Source organism: Pygocentrus nattereri, chromosome 19 (genome assembly GCF_015220715.1).
Source record: "Pygocentrus nattereri isolate fPygNat1 chromosome 19, fPygNat1.pri, whole genome shotgun sequence".
Lineage (NCBI taxonomy): Eukaryota > Metazoa > Chordata > Actinopteri > Characiformes > Serrasalmidae > Pygocentrus > Pygocentrus nattereri.
Window position 1 is genome coordinate 35,397,945 of NC_051229.1, and position 19,128 is coordinate 35,417,072.

General features: G+C 40.2%; 2 protein-coding genes across 6 annotated transcripts in view; one reads left to right on the plus strand and one right to left on the minus strand.

Annotated features, from left to right (window-relative positions):
• Positions 1-10,098, plus strand: trim59 (tripartite motif containing 59). 4 transcript variants are annotated; one of them, XR_001857598.2, is made up of 4 exons: positions 1-67; positions 6,910-7,100; positions 8,335-8,459; positions 9,541-10,098. XR_001857598.2 is itself a non-coding variant. In XM_017691837.1 (2 exons), the coding sequence occupies exon 2, from the start codon at positions 3,182-3,184 to the stop codon at positions 4,457-4,459; it is 1,278 nt and encodes a 425-aa protein (XP_017547326.1). In that variant the 5' UTR covers positions 10-67; positions 3,129-3,181; the 3' UTR covers positions 4,460-4,869. The 4 variants fall into 4 exon arrangements, 1 of the variants encoding a protein (XP_017547326.1); XR_005129085.1 differs by having other exon boundaries at positions 8,335-8,437; XR_001857599.2 differs by lacking the exon at positions 8,335-8,459.
• Positions 5,174-19,128, minus strand: part of smc4 (structural maintenance of chromosomes 4) — a 25,243-nt gene continuing 11,288 nt past the window's right edge. For both annotated transcript variants that reach the window (XM_017691836.2, XM_017691835.2), the window contains 17 exons: positions 16,784-16,924; positions 16,315-16,465; positions 13,596-13,760; positions 12,857-13,090; positions 12,430-12,615; positions 12,158-12,319; positions 11,468-11,693; positions 11,304-11,383; positions 11,064-11,216; positions 10,718-10,844; positions 10,226-10,415; positions 9,891-10,035; positions 9,528-9,701; positions 9,248-9,430; positions 8,358-8,590; positions 7,980-8,163; positions 5,174-5,535 (listed from right to left, as the gene is read on the minus strand). In XM_017691836.2, coding sequence (XP_017547325.1) covers positions 5,371-5,535; positions 7,980-8,163; positions 8,358-8,590; positions 9,248-9,430; positions 9,528-9,701; positions 9,891-10,035; positions 10,226-10,415; positions 10,718-10,844; positions 11,064-11,216; positions 11,304-11,383; positions 11,468-11,693; positions 12,158-12,319; positions 12,430-12,615; positions 12,857-13,090; positions 13,596-13,760; positions 16,315-16,465; positions 16,784-16,924 — 2,899 coding nt within the window. In that variant the 3' untranslated portion in view covers positions 5,174-5,370. The remainder of the gene's footprint in view (positions 5,536-7,979; positions 8,164-8,357; positions 8,591-9,247; positions 9,431-9,527; positions 9,702-9,890; positions 10,036-10,225; positions 10,416-10,717; positions 10,845-11,063; positions 11,217-11,303; positions 11,384-11,467; positions 11,694-12,157; positions 12,320-12,429; positions 12,616-12,856; positions 13,091-13,595; positions 13,761-16,314; positions 16,466-16,783; positions 16,925-19,128) is intronic.

Consider the following 19,128-nt stretch of genomic DNA (forward strand, 5'->3'; position numbering starts at 1 on the left):
GAGCTGATTAGTTCAGGAATCGGACGTCACTACAGCAGACGGTTATTGTTGCCGTGGGAAACGCCAGGTGAGTCTCCCGGCTACACGACTCTAATAAATTTACTCTTTTTATCATTAGGTTTTACACGACACCAGTAGAAAGTCTGTTATTGTTTGGTATCGATGTACTTGTTTATTTGTTTTTGAACGACGCGACGAGACAAAAGCTAAAGTTAGCCTTTTTTTTATTTTCCCGTTCCACCTTAAATGCTGCAGCCGTTGCTTTCTGGCCTGAGGCGCAAGAATGGAACTGCTGCGGCATTTAAGGTGGAACGGGAAAATTCGAAAAAGAAGCTGACGAAGAGGAATCCAAGTTCAACCTCGTTAGTCCGAAACAGTATTTAGTTACGGACTTATTCAGAAATATAGACATTTAAACGTCGTGTTTTTCATTTACTTTCGTTTTCTGAAGTACACTGCATCGCACAGAAAGAAAAGTAAAAGAACCGCCGTATGTTTGGGGTGCGTTCAATATATTAAGGCTTAGAAAGTGTCCCACCCCAAACTGCGCCTGTCTAACGCAAATTTCTCTGAGCAACGATCAAAACATGTCGAATGATGTCAAACATACGTGGTTCTTAGGCAGATAGATTTGTGGTGTGAGCGTTATTGCGTGAAAAACACTTTGAAACGCTGCTGTGACGTTGAACACGGCCGTTGTTTTTGTCTTGTGTCCTTATTTGTGAGTCATTGTGTTGGGCAAAGAAGCGCTGTGAAACAGGGCAATTCAACCGATATTTCAAAATTTCTATATAGTTAAATGGTTGAAATGTAAAGTCATTCAAAGTGGTTTGGTGTGAAACTCTGTTCTAGAGAAACTTGCCGAGTCAGAACTGCTCACAGTGGTGGTGATAGGAACCAGATGTCCACCTCTAAAATCTCCCTCACAGAAAGTTCCTACATGAAGTGCTTATGAATGCACTGCTTGATTATTGAGACATTTTTTATGATAAACTACTTTGATCCATTCATGGTGGAGGGGTACATAATAGCTCCCAAAGAAAACTTATTTTCAGATTTCACTTTTTTTAACCATCACCAACATTCCACATAAACTCGAAGACACGTGCACAAATAAACGTCAATAAAATGGCTATATCTGTGTTGTAGTCATGGCGACCCCTGGTTCCCATCACCACCACTGTAAACACATCTGAAGCATTTCACATCAGACCACTCTGAATGATGTTACATCTCAAAGACTGAAAAAATAGTGGAATTCTCCTTTTAACAGAACCCATTATGGCTGTTATTTAGTAAATGTAGAATCCTAACTATATGGCTGTTTGTACTTATGGAATTTATTGTTGAGGCAAAGTAGCAGGTCAGACATAAGCCTGAATGGGAATTATGTACTCTGCAGTGTTAGTGTTCATACTGTTAAGACCTGTATGAGTAAGAATGATCTACTGTTTGTCGTCCAAAAGTAGGTTAGTTTTCTAAGCTGCCGCAGCCAGTGAGGCCTTTTCGTCTGGATATCCACATTTACTGCATTTCTAGTGTGGATCAGACAGTGTGACCCAGTATATCCCACCAGGATTACAAACTCACTGAACAAGTTTATTGTGCAGTGCTGTGACACAGCATAGTGAAATGTGAGAACTACATCTATGAAGAGTAGGAAATGGATATTCTGTTATGTTGCTCTTTCAGTCTAAAATGCAGTAAGTTCTTGCTTTAAGGGGAATTCCATCATTTTTTTTTTTTAAATATCTGCATAATTATTAAGATGCAAGCAAAGTCATTCAGAGTGGTTTGGTGTGAAATGCTCTGTTCTAGAAACTCAAATACGAATACACTTAGGTTTTGGGCCTGAAACTTATTCTTTAAATACTTTCATGACAGAGGTACATGCAGAGCATTCCTATAACAGCATGGATAAAATAGCACACAAAATGTTTTTTTCTTTTTTTTTTTAAAAAATATTTAGCACTTAAAAAAAAACAAAAAAAAACTCATCGTTTCATATAAAAGCTCAGAAGACATGTGTAGGTTCACTGGTGGTTTTGATAGTAAATAAAATGACTATATTTGTGTTGTAGTCATGGTGGCCCCTGGTTCCCATCACCACCACTGTAAAGAAGTCTGAGTCTCTACAGTCAAGCATTTCACACCAGACCACCCTGAATGACAGATTACATCTCAAGCACTTAATTATGTAGACATTTGGAAAAGACTGTTCTCTTTAAAGCCTGACTTGTTGGATCCATATATCTGGAAATTATTGCTTTACATTGTTTACATGCAAGTCTAACACTTAGCCCTGTACTTGACCTGAGTACATTATATACTGTACATCCAAAAGGTATCCAGACACCCCTTTGGATGAGTAAATTGGGCTGCTTTGAGGTGCACCCACTGCTCACACTGGCAGTCTCTTTAGAAAAGCGTTGATCGCTACACGAGTTTAAGGTCACCCTGTCCACTGCCAAATGTTGGCTAGAGAGGTATAAAGCCCCAAAGCATTGGGCTCTGGAGCGCCATCCAGTATCTTTGGGATGAGTTGAATGAGCAGTTCTGGATTACTCCAACGTCAGTACCTGACCTCACTAATGCTCTTGTGGATCAATTCAGTCAAAACCTTACAGCTATGTTCCAACATTTGATAGATTCCTTCCCCAGAAGCATAGAGGCTGTTACTGCAGAAGAGAGGGCCTTGATTTAAGAACAAATGTTGGTGTCTACAAAGTATTGGACATACAGTCTGACCTCAAATATGGACTTAATAATGCTTCAGGCTCTTTGTCATTCTGTGAGAGTAATTGCTGCTGACCCAGTCTTTCAAACCTGGTTATTATTGGACCGAAATAGCTCTTAACAGATAAGTGAGAACCAGACTGCTGGCATGGCAGATTGTTGGGTGACTCCCACTAGTGTCATCCTACATCCACAAATCTTACATCTAGTCAACAGTTATCTACACATCCATTTAGCCAAATGAACACGGCCTCCTTCTTTAATTTTCATTTGCCGTTGTGCTAAGCCGCAGGCATGTGATTTGAGGAGTAATGTATGTTCTGAGCCCTGCTCAAATGAGCTTCCTTATATAGAAAATGAATGATACACCAAAGACTGTTGTTGTTCTGTAGTTTTCAGAAAGTGTGAGCGCAGGAGAACAGCAGTCACTCCCCTCTACTGTGGAATGGAGAACTTGGAGGAGGACCTCACTTGCTCCGTTTGTTATTCCCTCTTCAACGATCCAAGAGTGCTTCCCTGCTCCCACACCTTCTGCAAAGGCTGTCTGGAGAATGTTCTCCAGGTTTCTTCCAACTTCTCCATTTGGCGCCCACTTCGCCTCCCACTGAAATGCCCCAACTGCCGCAGTGTGGTGGAGCTGCCGCCCAACGGCGTGGACGCCCTTCCGATCAACGTCTGCCTGCGTGCCATTATAGAGAAGTACCAGCGTGATGGTCAGCCCCGTGTTCCGGCTTGCCTCGAACATCCTCGCCAACCTCTGAATGTCTACTGCGTTCAGGACTGCAAGCTCATATGTGGCTTCTGCCTGACCATTGGCCAGCATCAGGGTCACACCATTGATGACCTCCAGACAGCGTACATCAAAGAGCGTGACACCCCAGCCAAGCTTGTCGAGTGTCTGACCGACAGGCGATGGGAAGAGGTCTGCACCCTGGTTGAACGTCTGGAGCAAGAAAAAGCTCGATATGAGGGCCTAGTCCATCAAGACCGTGAGTCTGTCGTGCAGTTCTTCCAGGGCCTGGAGCGCCTTCTTGCTCACAAGAAAGAGCTGTTCATGAAAGCTCTGGATGGGGTGAATGTGCGGCTAGCCTGCACCTATGACCCCCTCATTGAGAAACTGAAGGAGATGAAGGAGGAACAGCTTGACTTGATCTCTGTGAGCTCATGTGTTGGAGAAGAGGAGTCCCCACTTGGTTTTCTGGAGAAAGTGCACCATTTGAGGGAGAGGGTGAACACCTTGACGCAGACAGCGCTGCCCGAGGTCCCTTTACTTCACATTTCACCCCGAGCAGGGGACTTCCTTGGGGAACACTGGGCTAACGTGACCATCGGAAGGCTGGAAGATGGCCCAATCCCAAAAATCTCCTGCGGCATAAAAGGGTGCTCCACAAAAGGGGCACCACTGTCCACATCGGGAAAAGCATGGTTCTGGTTTCAGTCTTCGACCGCTGCCGTCTTTCTACTCATGCTGCTATTGCTACTTCTGCTTTTGTGGTTCAACCCTGTGGGTGGAGCATCCCTTGGCTTCTCCATTCTATCACAGATTAGTCAGACGGTCAAAAGTCTAGTAGCCGAACTGACCTTTCCACTGCGTGGATCAGGAACATTCCTCTACTGCATGCTTCGAGACCTAGGCCTTAAATTCAGCTCGTATATTTCTGCTCTGGGAGAGAGCACCTACCAACACATGGCCTTCTTTTTCAAAACAATTCAGTTGTGTTAACCACATAAAAATCTGTGGTACTCTTAAATATAGCTTGGTTTACATGATTCAAAGTGCTGTACAACACTGACCTTGGACACAATGAGCGACAACTGGTTTAGCACATGTTCAGTCAAGCAAGCTGAACAGAAGCTTGCTAGTTTAATCTCAGGAGTGGACAAGCCACAATGTAGTAGCTCCTATTCCGGTACAGCTCTAACTCGAGTGAACTTAAGTATGCAGTCAAGATGAAATAAGCCACATTAGCTCTGATCTCTTACCTTAACTTACCAACTAATGTTTTATACCTTACCACTGATGTTTTATTCTACTTTTTATTTCCTAACTTTTGCTACTGAACTTTAATACTGGATTTCTGACTCTGGATTGTCAAGATTTTGGTGAATGAATAATAACTTCTTTCCTTGGTCTGCTTTATTTTTCCTCGTTCAACCTTTATAGAAAAAGACACGCATCTGAAACTACTTGGGTTACTATTATACAGGGGGGCTGATGCATAAGTAAACAGCCATATCCATAGCCCCTGATATTCAACACCTGTAGCACATTTCCACAGAGGTTAGTTTATAAAAGATGGTGGCTGCGTCATGAAAGAACTTGCTATTAGAGAAAGCTTATAACTTGAAACAACCAGGGAGGTTCTGAATTTATACATACAATCTGTGGGATGGGAGCAGAGATGATGTGCTCAAAAGAAAGGGAAAAAAAATGTAATCATTTATATAAATTTTAATTGTATAAACAGCAGCATTTGAAACAGGAAGACAGAAGGAATTAAATTACACATGAGAAAAGTAGAGAAAAATGTAAGAAGTGAAATTAAAGGCTTCTTAAAAACAGTAAAGATCTGAAAGACAAAAACACAGAATACCTTTAAAGTCATCACTTTAGAAATGTACACGTTTGTGCGTTCAGCCTGATGCAACTTCAACATTCTTGAGGACAATGGTTTTGGGGTTGATGCCCACGTTCTTAGTGGTGTTGTGTGTCTTGTAGATGCCTATCAGGCGGTCAGCCATCTCAAACATGTTGTTCCTCAGAGAAATTATGATGAACTGAGCATTCTTGGTTTGTTCCTGGAAGGTAAGAAGGATAAAAGAAATAAAAATCAAGAGGAGTAAACGTAGGAGGCTGTCATATAGAGCCTTTCAAGAAAAAGCTATAAAACGGAGTGTCATTTGAGGAGTCACATTTTTAAGCAAGTGTATAACCAAGCCTTTCCTTGTTTGACCTCATGTGTCGGATGCCTGACGAAATTGGAACTGAACAGGCTTAACCAAATCGACAGATGGTGGTGTTTTACATAAAAACCTGTCATCTTTTCTGAAAACTAAGCACCTGATCAAGAGAAAGCCAGACAGCAGTTAGTTGGTAAATTATAGCGTTGAAGCTGAATTGTTAAAAGTGGACAAGGCTGTCATTGCTTTACATGATTTACACTAAAGTCAAACTTAGCACATACATACATACATACATACATACATACATACACTATCCAGACCCCCTCCTTTTAACCAATTTCTATAGCAAAGCACTGACCAACAGAATGGGGTTCTCTAGAGCAGCTGCACATGAGATCACCATGTTCACTGCCAAGTGTTGGCTAGAGGGGTACAAAGCCCCCCCCAACATTGGGCTGTGGAGCTCCACTTAGGAGTTGAATGATTAGTTCTTTAAAAATTAAAACAAAACGAAACCAAAAAAAAATTAAGATCTACCACCATAAAAAAAAATCAGCTTAAACCCTGATCTAATGCATCTCATCCATGGTCTTCAGGATGAGGATCTCAAAAATCACCAGGACTAGGATTGGGCACCCCCCCCTGCCTTAGAACAGTGCTTCTTAATCCTAGTCCTGAAGAACCCCTGCCCTGCATGACGTAGCCTTCCTTTCTCTGCTACAAAAAAAAAAAAAAAAAAAAAAACACATTAAGAAGGATTTCTTAATTAGTTCATTAGTTGCATCAAGAGTGTTGAAGGCAGGGGAATCTAAAAAGATCGAGAACCACTGCTCTATGGTAAATTAATGCTGCATATACATTGGTAGCATGGCAATGCCTTCCAAATGATTGCATTCACTTTGTATGGGAAGCAGTGTGTCTGCCATAAGCCGACTGGTGGGATCAGCGCATTAAATTTGAGCAGGGCTTAACAAGTATCAGGACAGATGGCAAGTTATGTTTGCTTAATTTGTGTCTACAACTCAATGTATAGAACATTCATTTCAAAATCAAGATGTTGAAATGCTGACTGTATGTAAATAAATGACCTGTGCCTCCAAAGTCTTGAATCTGTTTAGTTTAAACCTAGTGTTTCAGAAAATTGGCATAAATAATGCACACCATTTTGAAACACATAAATAACTAAATAAGCATTAAATATATTGTTACATGTAAGCACGCATTTTTTTTTTGTTTTGTTTGTGTCCCTCTTGGTCTATTCCTTCACAGAGGTACCTGCTCTGCAAACAGTCATGTGAGGAGAACTAATCAAGAGGCCTGGCTGGTGCAGTTGGGGAAGGAGCCCGTTTTAAAACATGCCTTCAAGATGGCTGAGAGGACTGATCACATGCGCCGTTTTAATTTCATGTTGGGAGTGTGATTTGTTTTAGGTATTTTTTGGTGTGCAAGCCTATGTTAGGGTAAGTACTTTGCAGCATTATACCTGCACACTTAACTTTGTTTTACAAGAGATTGTTTGTACCACCCGGGGTTTCATACAGGCAAGAGAGGCACGCCTATACATTCGCACCACGTAAATGTCTACTCTGTCTAGTTCCCCCAAGTCAGAGGGCAGGCACCGCCACATGTACTTTTGGTTTAGAGCAGTTAGCTTTTGTTCCCTTTTTTTAGATTAGCTAAATACCTTTTGTTGCAGAGTAGGCGAGCATGGTTTCGTTAGGTTTCGTTCTTTTCTTTCCAGTGTGGTACTATGTATCACAGCACTCTGGTTTTATTGTGGTTTGTTTTAAGAAAAACTGCTTCAAAAGCTCTGTCAGTCCGCTCCTTGTACTTCTAAACCATTCCCACCAGTTCAATAACGTTACTGATCCCACAGCACCCTAGAAAAAAAACATGGAGTCCTAACATTTGGGAAGAAACAAAGCCAACTACTCTAAACTTCTCTAGCCAGTAACCAAATGTACATGTGGTGGTGCCTGCCCTCTGACCTAGACAGAGTAGACGTCTATGTGGTGTGAATGTATAGGTGTGCCCTTCTTAGCTGTTTGAAACCTCAAGTGGTACAAACAAGCTCTTGTAATATACCAAGTACCCCAGACAAAACTTGGAGTCATAAGGATGGATTAATAAGATTTCATTTCACTCAAACTCTGCAGTTAAATGCCCTTATAACAGCCATATGCAGCTAACAGAAGAGTGGCAATGTGTACATAAATATAAACACTGCATAAATCCCCAATCACACTTATGGTTAGAACCTACTATACTTTGCAACCTGTAAGTAGCACAGCAGTAATATTAACATTCCTTAAAAAAGGAAGACCACATATGTAACTCACATAAATGTAGCAGGCCACAATAGACACATTCTTGAAATCCAATGCAGCATCTATCTCATCCATAAAGTAGAGAGGTGTAGGCTTAAAATGGTGCAGAGCAAAGACCAGAGCCAAAGAGCTCAGAGTCTTTTCCCCTCCAGACAAGTTGTAGATTTTCTTCCAGCTCTTCTTAGGGGGACGCACACTGAAGAAGGAGGGGAGGTTTCAGTTAACTTCACCTCACACTCACAATCCCAGCAATGCATGAGAAAATCTCCAAAGGTTAAAGAAATTACAGATATTAGTTATGCAGTCTATCTAAAACCAACTTTAATATGAACATGTTGCAAGTGACTTATTTGATTTTTCACTACAGCTTGTGTCACTGGGTGTTCCCACCTGAACATGATGCCCTCAGAAAAAGGGTCCAGGCTGTCCACTAGCTCCAGCTCTGCATCACCACCTAGTGTCAACATCTGGTAGTTCTCCTTCAGTTTATTGGTAATGATGTTAAATCCAGCCATGAACTCGTTCAGTCTCTGCTTCCGTAGGTCCTCACACCCCCGCTTGAAGTTGTCTCTCTGAGTGGTGATCTCATCCAGTTCAGATACTCTCTGCAAATACAGCTCCTCCTGCACATGCACACAAACAAGATGTTTAAGGATGGAGACAGTGGCAACCTAGACAAAGTAATGAGTACAAATGCATGAACAAGCATTAAGTGTGATTTAGGCAGGATTAGTTTTCCATGGGGAAGTGGGGGTAACAACATTTTTAGCACAACACTTCTAAAGTTTATGAAGAAAAAAAAAAAAATTCTAAACCATATACCTAGCTGTCTTAACTGAATGTGTATTATCACCATTAGCTTCAGAATCAGCCAACAGTGAACATATTTGCATAAAAGCAAAATTCCATATTTTTTACCCATTTTAATATTAGACAAACATTTGGGTAGCACAGTACATATTAGTTTTATTTAAGCCAATGAACAAGAAAATGCTTCTTCTCCATACTATTAAAAACACACATCAGCATATAACGGACCATTTGCTGACAAAGCAATTAGTATGGGACTAATTTAACCAAGTGTTATTTCTACTGCTCTTTTTATAGTAAGTAAAAGGTGCTGGAATCTTTAATGATGTATGAGCAGTCCACAAAAATACTGAATTGCCAGATTCACCTCATGTATCTCGTTCAAATAGCACTGTACATGGTTTTCCTTCATTTCAGGCAATGAATAAAATCAATGAAACAATATCTGAGTCGAAACAACGTTCATGTACCTTCTTCTTGAACTCTGCTATAGCTCCTAGGTTGGGCTTCATCTGGGCACAGCGATCCTCCAGCAGAGCGATCTCATTTTTAATGACATCTGGGTTCTTAATGGCCTCCAGCTCTACTGGGGTCAACTTAGGCAGTTCTTCTGCTGGTTTATCATCAATCGAATGCAGAGTGATCTTTGTGGACTGAAAAGGAAAGGACACATGCAGTTATATTTTGATATAACCAAAAATCTATGAATTGAGATAACAGAAAACTACCATCCTAAATTTAACCACTCACTTCTTTTTCCCAGTGTTTCATCTTATTCTGGCACTCGGCAATGGCTGCGTCGATTTGCTCCACTTTCAGACGGACGTTCAGGGACTCTTTCTGCAGAGAATGCTCCTGGTCCTGGATGGCTTTGATCTCCTGCAAGACTCCACGATGTTCTTCCTGTACCTCTGGCAGTGCCTCCTAAAGATCAGGCAGACCACAGGAACAGTGAATGGAGTGCTAGCTTCTGTTAACCCAGTTCAGCAGCCATTTAAAAATATTAAACAGTAATAACTATATGTAGAATCTTCTAAAGTACAACACTGCTCTCACATTATAAAGACTGAAACACAGCTTTCAACAAATCTAGACCCAGATACAGCGATGTACCTCTGCCTCTTGGCAAGTCTTCATGATCTCTCCTGCTTGATCTTCCAGTTTCTTCAACACCTCCATAAGCTCCTCCATGAGTTTCTCGTTCTCTGCGATCTCGGCCTCTAGACGAGCTACTATATCTTCAGACTTCTTCAGATTACTATAGGGAAGACAAGACATGGACAGCTGAATTGATTGGAATACATTTCATGGACCTAAATCACCTATTAGTCTGTTTTAATTTCCTCTGCTTTCGCGATGTAATACGAGTGATACAGGGGGGGGGTTGTATTTTTGGATGTACATCTATTAAAAGTTAATTTAACAAGTGGGAAAGGGGTTTCACTCACCGTCCCGCAGTCTTAATGGCCACTTGGGCTTTAGTGATGGCTGAGGAACATTCATCTAGTTCTTTGTTGACCTTATCCAATTTGTCCTGCTGAGCCTTCAGCTTGTGGCTGTTGATGTCCACAATCAGGGTGTGGAGTCGTTTCACCTCAGCCTCAACCTTTCCTGCCTTGCTGGAGGCAGCTTCGAAGTCTTTGAGAGACAAAACAGGGTTTCAGATGTTAGAATGCCAAACCTCCTGATATCAAATGATCATCTTAGGGAGTCGCACCACTTTACAGTTTAACATTTTCACCCCGCTCCAACTGATCATCTAATTATGCAAGTATTTGGTATCAGCAGACAATAAGCTAGATGCTATAAGTGCTATGACAGTTATCTTGAGGTTGAGCTAAAGAACCAAACATTTTAAAATGGGATTTTCTTTTTAAAATCAATGGAAGTTAAGACCTCTAATTATACAAGCACATCAAATGAAACGATAAGCTTCCTACTTTTCTTAAAGGCAGCCAGACTCTTCTCCATTTGTTTTTGCTTAGCCTTGTCTGGGGCAGCTGCAATAACATTAGCTTCCAACTCCTTCATCTGAGACTTCAGGTGAATTTCCTGCTCTTCAAGGCTCTACAGAGAATAAAATGGCCTACATCGTATTAGTCACTCATCATAATGGTATGACCACTGGTTGAATTGGACTTGCAGGACAATACTATACATTTTATACCAAATTGCATGAGATGCCATTTTACATAGAGATGCTGAGACTGAGTACAAATAGCCAGGCTTCTTTTTAAAGCTGTCAAGGCATTCAGAGAGCCTTCTGAGTTGTGTATTCTGGCTGACCTGAATGCTGGCTGTGTATTTCTCCAATGTGTTCTTCATGTCTCTGAGCTCCCGTCTCTGTTTTTGCACCTTCTCCTCAAGCTGCTGTTTCCTTTGCTGCCAGTCCTGCAGCTGCACCACCTTCTCTTTCAGGGAACTCTCCATACGATCCAGCTACATAAACACACAGAGTCAGAAATACGATGGTCTCCAAAGCTGTGGTCTAATGTGGAACAGATGGAAGTGGGTTTGTGATCTCACCTGTTCCTGTGTGACTTCAGTGCCAATAGAAGAGCCCATTCTGCCTTTCATTACACGCCCTCCTCCTCCAGTCATAGTGCCTGAGAGTAAGAATAAGAGTGCAAATGTGAGCAAAAGAAAAAGTGTATTCTGTGATATGATCAATTTAAATAAAATGATCGTACCAGCCTGTTCAATGATCTGTCCCTGCAGAGTAACCACTCTCCAGCGTTTCTCTTTTTGGAAGGCCACTCTAGTGGCTTGCTCCAGGTCTTTAGCCACCAACGTGTCTCTCAGAGCAAAGTAGAATGCAGGCCGGATGGCTTCGTCTTTCACCTTTACTATATCGAACAACCGGGGAATGTTTTCTGGTGTGGAGATGGCACCCATGCTTTTTTCCCACACTTTCATCTACCAACATTGGAAACAATGCTTAGTCTGATGTTAAAGACTACTGGTTCAGTAAATAAATACATATGGAATAAACCAAATTAAAAAAAAATAAAATAAATGTGGTCACAGTAATTATACTCCGAGTAAGGTTCAATATTTCACCACACACTTAAAAGATGGGTCTTCAAAAGGTTCTTTAGTAAAAGAAATGGTTCTATATAGAATCAAATACTCAAAGAACCTTTGCATATTTAAATGTTTCTTTGCATTGTCAAAGGGTTCTTCAGACTGATAAGCAATGTGCTGTAGATGGTTCTATACAGCACCATTTTGAAAACCCTTATAATTTTTTTTTCTATATAGAAAGCTATAACAATATATACAAAGGATTATGGAAGTTTTCATAGTTCCATATAGAACAACTGTCTTTACTAAAGAACCATCTTCAAAAGCATAGCCCACACATGTTCATTTGTTAGCACCTTATCTAGAGCAATGAAAGTGGCCACGCCAATATTCTGGGCCTTGAGGAAGGTGACACATTTCTGAGCCGTGTCAATGGTGTCCACCAAGATGTTATCAAGTGAGCCACAGCTTGAAGAGATGGCAACATCATACTTCTCATCAATGGCCCCTAAGTCACCCTAGAGAGGGGGTGGGGGAACAAAAAAAAAAACAAAAAAATACCCCCAGTTATGTAAGAAATCTAATGTGTCATTTTAAACAGACAGATTATCTGGTTGCAGCATCTTACCAAGCGTCCCAGGACACCAGGGATCTTGCCACTCCGTTTCTGCTGCATGAGGGCATCCAGCACTTTGCCACGGCTCCGGTTGGAGGACAGAAAGCTTTTCGCCTCCTCGACCTTCTGTCTCATGTCACTGACCGTTGCCCGGACCTGCCCATCCTGCTCAGAGATCTGTGCCAGCTCCTGTTCATCCTGCACACATTCAACTCTGGATTACTTAAGATGTCTTGTTTTGGAAAGGAGAAATTTAATATATTTGGACAGCTTTTATAGGTCAGTTGCCAAGGGGTGCTGCATCTCTAGAGTATGGTTTAACTGACAGCTGGCCAGCCATATCACAAGCCTTTTAACTTCAACACTGTTTTCTGCTCCACTCTTCACTCAGCATTTATGAAACACAGACAAGACAAATACAACATTCAGGCAGACATACCTTTTTGAGCTCCTGCTCACATTTCGGTATTTTAACCTGCAGCTCTTTGATAGCAGCCCTCCTCTCACGTAGTGTGTCAGCAGTGCCCTGTAGGGTCTCTTTGGCCTGGTTGAGCTGTGATACTGCTGTATTGTGCTGGCTCAGGTAGATGTCCAGCTCTGACTGAGCCACATCCATTTGTGAGCGAGTCTCATTCACAGCCTTACTCAGCTCCAGAAGCTCCTTCTCTTTTTGCTGTAGATACAATGAGGGAGATAACACTCACCAAACTCCCAGCTCACAATGACTTGTGTAAGCAAAGATATAGAATTTAAGACAGCTAATACATGTATAACAATTTCAATAGACTATCAAAAATTGGTGAAAAAAAAAAAAAAAAATAGAAAGAGATTTGCAGATTCAAAATTCTCACAACCCCCCCAAATTTTGACCACAGTAAGTAAATAAAGCATTGAATTTAAATATACTGCTACAGTATTATAGCTAATCTGAATTCAACAATTTATTTTAGGGTCAATCTAACATTTACAAAACCCTTTATTTAATTCTTTTAGACCTTCAGTGTCTCATTTTGATTTTCCCAGATGCAAAAGATTAAGAGTTTCCAGGGACAGAAGGAAATAAACCCAGACGTCAATAACTACTTAGCAAATCCACTTCACTGTAACATTCTTCTCAGCAAGCAGCTTAGGTTACAGTCATAAAAGTATCATGCACTGTTGACGGAAGTGTGGCAAACCTCTTTTTCCAGCTGCAAGCCGCTGGTCTCCTCTTTAAGGCTCTCCATCACCTGGGCCAGTGCCTCCTCCTCCTTCACTTTCTGCCTCTCCAGCTCCTCCTTCTGTGCAGAGGCCTCCATAATGATCTTCTCACTGCTGGCAGGAACATTTCTTACCTCTTCCAGCTAACCGTAGGGAGACAAGGAGAGCCAAAGCTTATTCAAGAATGATACCGTATAAAGAGGAAAGCATCAACTTCCTCCAACACTTATTTCATGCTACTTTTCAAAATGTGTGTATGAATGCAAGTGAGATCTTTACACTCATTTCAAGCAGTCAAGTAAGCCTGGACTAGGCCCATTACAATTATTCCATAAACATCTGATGGTAATTACTTAAACTGACTGCAACTATTTGCGAGTTTGTTAACCTTCACAATCATATGCCTGTGTTACATTAAACAGAATGTGAAATGGGTGCATTTCAGTTGCATTGAGGCAAACACATCTAAACAGAAGAAAGTAGTAAAGGGCAGCGATGGGCAATGTTTGTTTATATGAGCTCAACCAGTGTCTGTTGCAAGTTGAGAGCTACTAAATACTGACAGCTAACACAAGATAGCTCAACACTTAATTTGGCCACTTCAGGCTTTTACTCTCCATCAGTTGGAAAAAAAAACTTGAAGTTAAATTATTAAGTCACAATTATTTATATGGCCCAAACTGCAGGATCATGACAAGCCCAGCTTTAACATATTGTCCCCCCCCCCCCCAAAAAGAATAAAAACCTCTCTCACACACACACACACACACACACACACAAGCTTCAAATGTTAGAAAACGCAATGCAGAGATCTACTACCATATTGGGAATTGGCTATGACTAAATTGGGAGGGAAAAACAAATAAAATCGTTCAAAAAGCACAGCCTGATGCTGCGTCTCTCAGATCATAGGTGCCAGACAGCTGTGTAAACCCAGGTTTCCTGCCGTGCCATCCATGGAAAAGAAGAGGGAGAAAGTGAGCAGGGCCTTTACTATAGGGTTAATTTGCGAGTGAAAAGGGAAACTGCTGCGATTGTTACACAAAGCTATACTTCACAGGCATGCTGCAGAACACTGCACTCCAGAGAGCTGGACTGCCCTACCCCTACGACCCCCCCCCTTCTCTTCCCCCAAAATATCACTCCCATTTATTACCACCAGATTATTTTGGCTTTATGAAGGCTGATGCAGGAGGGAGAGGAACAGGCAAAAGACAGCAAACGCAAGACACTTTCAAATAAGCTGAAAATAAGCCAAGAGAACTGTTAAGGTTTTGGGAAAGCCGAATTCAATGGTGTAAGCCTGTGTAATCTCCCTCAAGTGGCACATCGGAAGGACCATCACTGCGTAGCAAGCAGCATAGAATTCAGTGGTAGCCATGAGTCGTAAAGCTGATTGCATGTGGTCATAAACATTAATTTTGCACTACATTGGCAAAGTTTAAGGCATCTCCAGGGAGGAATTACTGTCAAGTTATCCTATGGAAACTTTGTGGATCGGACAAAAACCTGACGTTATTAAGACTACCTATAAAACAATTAACTGTGGCACCAAAAGTACATAGGACTCAAAAAAATAAAATAAAAAAATAAATGCGTTTATTGAAATTTGTATACTTCTTTGACAGTGATGCTGATGCATGCAGCAAACATTAATTCATGTAATGTGGAAGAGAAATAAAGAGTTTCTTTAAATTCTCTTAAAATGCTGTCCATTAAAACTGGCCTATGGTTTTATATGTTCTAGAAAATTATATTGCAACGGTTCTTGCTTTGGTTTGGCCTGGCCGCAAAATAAATGTGTCAGGCAAATGGCACTTATTTTAAAACACACTGTATCATTGTTTATTAACGGCAGCCTATAAGACTATTCTCACGAGAACTCTTTACGGGACTGATTGAATTTAACGTTTACAACCAAATTGCTCCTTACTCATGCATCTACAAATGCTAAAATGCTTCTGTGTACAGCCCATGTGTGCAGTTAAAGGTTATTGCAAGATAGTTCTTGATTTAAGAGAAATCAAGAGAAATTCTCTAAAACGTTAATATGGCAGGTAAATAAACAAAAAACAACCTAACAAAATGTATTGCTACTGTCAAAACAAAATCGTATATCTTAATTTTTGTCATTTTTCATTATTTGGCATAGTTTGCAAAGCCAGTTTTATGATTGGACCAACAGGAACCGTCTAAAATTACTTGGATTAAAACCCTGTTACTTATATTGAAAGTAGGATTGTAACAAATCATGAAAAGTAGAAAAAAAGCATTACTTGCAAGGCACTATTACTGACTTGGTGGATCTTCGGCATATGATGAAAACACACAAAAAAATATTTGTTTTATGAAATAAAGTGAACCGAATTAAGTGTAATACAATGGGTTTGTATGATGGTAACCAAATCAATTAATTTAACCATAATTTAAAAAGATCTATAATAATTAAGGTTATCTTTACATGGTGAAACTTTCATGCAATTAGTTGCATGTTGTAATTTGCCTGCAACAATTTCCATGCAACTAGACAGTCACTCAAAACAACTCGAAAACAATCAAAGCTGCACACAAGTCAAAAACTTAAACCGTGTATCTTGAAAATGGTAATGTCAGAGAAACTATATCAAATATACACCCGAAATACACTTTGAATAATTATACTGTTTAAACTTCATGTTCAGTCATTGCTCAACACACCTTCTCCTTGTCCTTTGGTAGCTGTTTATGCAGTTTCTTGGTCTTGTTTTTGGTGTGCTTCAGCTTCTCGCGCACCTCTACGTCCTGGAGGTCCAACTGGGTGAACTTCTCCTTCTGATTCTCAATGAACTTAGTTAACTTGCCCAATTTCCTGGGTAGATAACACAACATTTCACTGAGCTGAGAAATCTGAGCTCTCAATGTCCCTAAATTGCCATTTCAGAGAAAGAAGAGGGTGGGGTAATGAGTGTATTTTGTCAGGACAGGCAGTATCACTCATGCCCCTCTTAGCTCTGAGAATACAAAAGATACAATACTGAGACAGGGACAATGACAGCCAAGTGATATACCAACAAAACAGACGCATTGCGCAGCCCACAACATCCGTCTCCCAAATAAAAATAAATAAATTAAATTAAACCCACACTCACATCACCCCTGCAAGTTTAAATGAGTTAGGCCTTCTTACTTCTCCACATTCTTCAGGGCCTCGTTCTTCCCCTTCATTTCCTCTGCGAGCTGGTTGCTTTTTTCAGTCAGTCCCTTGGTGTCCTCCTGGATCTGTTGTTTCTCTGCTTCCTTTTCAGCCATACGCTGCTGCAGATCATGCCTGACAAAACCAACACATGCATTTAAAAACAAAAAGCAGGAGACAAATCAGTACAGACCAAAACATAAAAGTTCATTTAGCTTCTTCTAGTTACCTAGAAAAAGCACCAACTAATAGTACAAATTTAACAAAAAAATCTGTAATATGGTTTCACACAAATTTTAATTTGCCATTTTCACAAAAATCAATAATAACAAAACAGAAAAAGTTAACTCTGCTTTGTGGACATATCAGATGCTTTACCATATCATTACTTATTTTGAGAAATCATGAATCAAATATGCACTTAAAGTTCATAGAGCAGGTGTGCCAAGACACCAACTGTCTAAAGATACCAAAATGATGGAGCTATGGGGAATAATGGTAAGAACTTAGAACAAAATATTTAAATCGCATTCAAATTCTCCCCCCATGAAAAAGTAGACTGAGGCCATGTTCTCGCTGCCCTACTGGAAAAGAGCGAATTATCTTACCTCAGAATTTTTTTTAAGGCAGCACCGTGTCATGCATGTTTATGACAGGGCTGTCAAACCATTAAAATATTTCAACACAATTAACAGCATTATTTTGTGCCACTAGTCACAATTAACTGAACCCGTCTTATTGCTTAACCACTTACTTATTCTCCTGGGGTATATTTCTTTTTTTCCCATCAGAATTCACATGCCCAAATTGCAAATCAAATTTTTTTAGTAACTGCATGAAATAAAAGTTAAGTGTTGCTTTTTTGTAAATGCTCCCCTCAAATGAACAGAAAATGTGTTTTAGGATCATAAAAATAATGCCATATGCTTACAATTTGCTGTTGAAAGCCAAAAATCTTAGACCCTTTTTTTGGTGTGTGTATATCTCTCAGAATAGCTTTATAAGCCAAGCCATTTAAAGACAGCATAAATGGCTAAGCTTCAGCCTGAGCTAGTTCAGTAGTTAAAGTAAGCTGTATAAACACATAATATTATTAATAATAAACAACGGCTAAACATCTTCTGTTGTAACATTTCCCCCCCCTCACACCACCTCTGGTCTTTCAGACAAACCCAAATTTAATGTAGTCATGTTTTAATCCTGCATATCGTTAACTTTTTCTGCCTCTCTGATGTGATCATATTTTTCACAGAACCACACAAATGGGTACAAATGTAACCGAAACACAAAATAGGTCAATTTTCAAATTTAGGTCATATCTGAGGTCAGTTTAATGGCAGAATCTCAATCTCTGTGACTGTAGCCATACACTCTTAGAGGATATGGCACATGTATGTGCTGTCAGGCCTGCTGATGGATGGCCTTGCTCTCAGGTGGAACTTGACACTGCTTACAATCTGAAACCAAAGTCCAGGAAAAATGAATCATGGCACAGCCTGTTAAATCAATCTAATATATGCTTCAAAAGCTCACCACAGCTTTGTGAGGAACAAATTAACACCAGTTGCTTGTACAACAGCATACAGACTGACTCTCCATTATCATATTAAACTTCAGTGTTCATGTCAGTTGTTCCATTATTGTAATCCTGGCCATGCATGAGAGCAGTTTTCTACATCCTTGAGATCACAAGACTAAAAGCTTTAAAGCCTAATATTAACCTTTAGATATGGGCCATTAAAATAAAACGCATTGTCCATCTGGCCCCTTTATAAAGGCAAGATGCGCAATGTGTGACACAGCAACACATGGGCCTGCATAAAGTACTGAAGGTTTGGGGTTATGGGTTTTATCAGAGATGTTTATTTTCTCACAGTTGACCCTTCTTTAACCACACATGAAACTAGCCACACATCTATATTGCTGCTAGGTTCATACAATAGCAAGATAGAAGTTTTAGTTAAATGAACAATTTAATTATAAGAATCAAAATTCTTTCCAGCTTTCAGATTCATTTCAGTTCTTTTAGTCCAAATTTATTCATTTATTTATTTTTGTTGCTTTCAGGGGCTATAGAACAAGACAGCAAAACATGTAAAAAAAACCTGCAGAAAACATGCAATATTCTCCAAAAGTTTTGCAATTACAATTCAAACAATAAATGTGAAATGGTTCAACAAGGCCCTGCATTATTTTGACCCAAATAAATTCCCCATGATTCTTCAAACCACCAACAGAAACACTTATCTGGAGCTCTGATTGGTCAAGATGCTCAAAACAGATACACATGTGTAAAGGGCTTATATTGCAGCCTTCTGCATTAGCATAGTAAAGGCCAA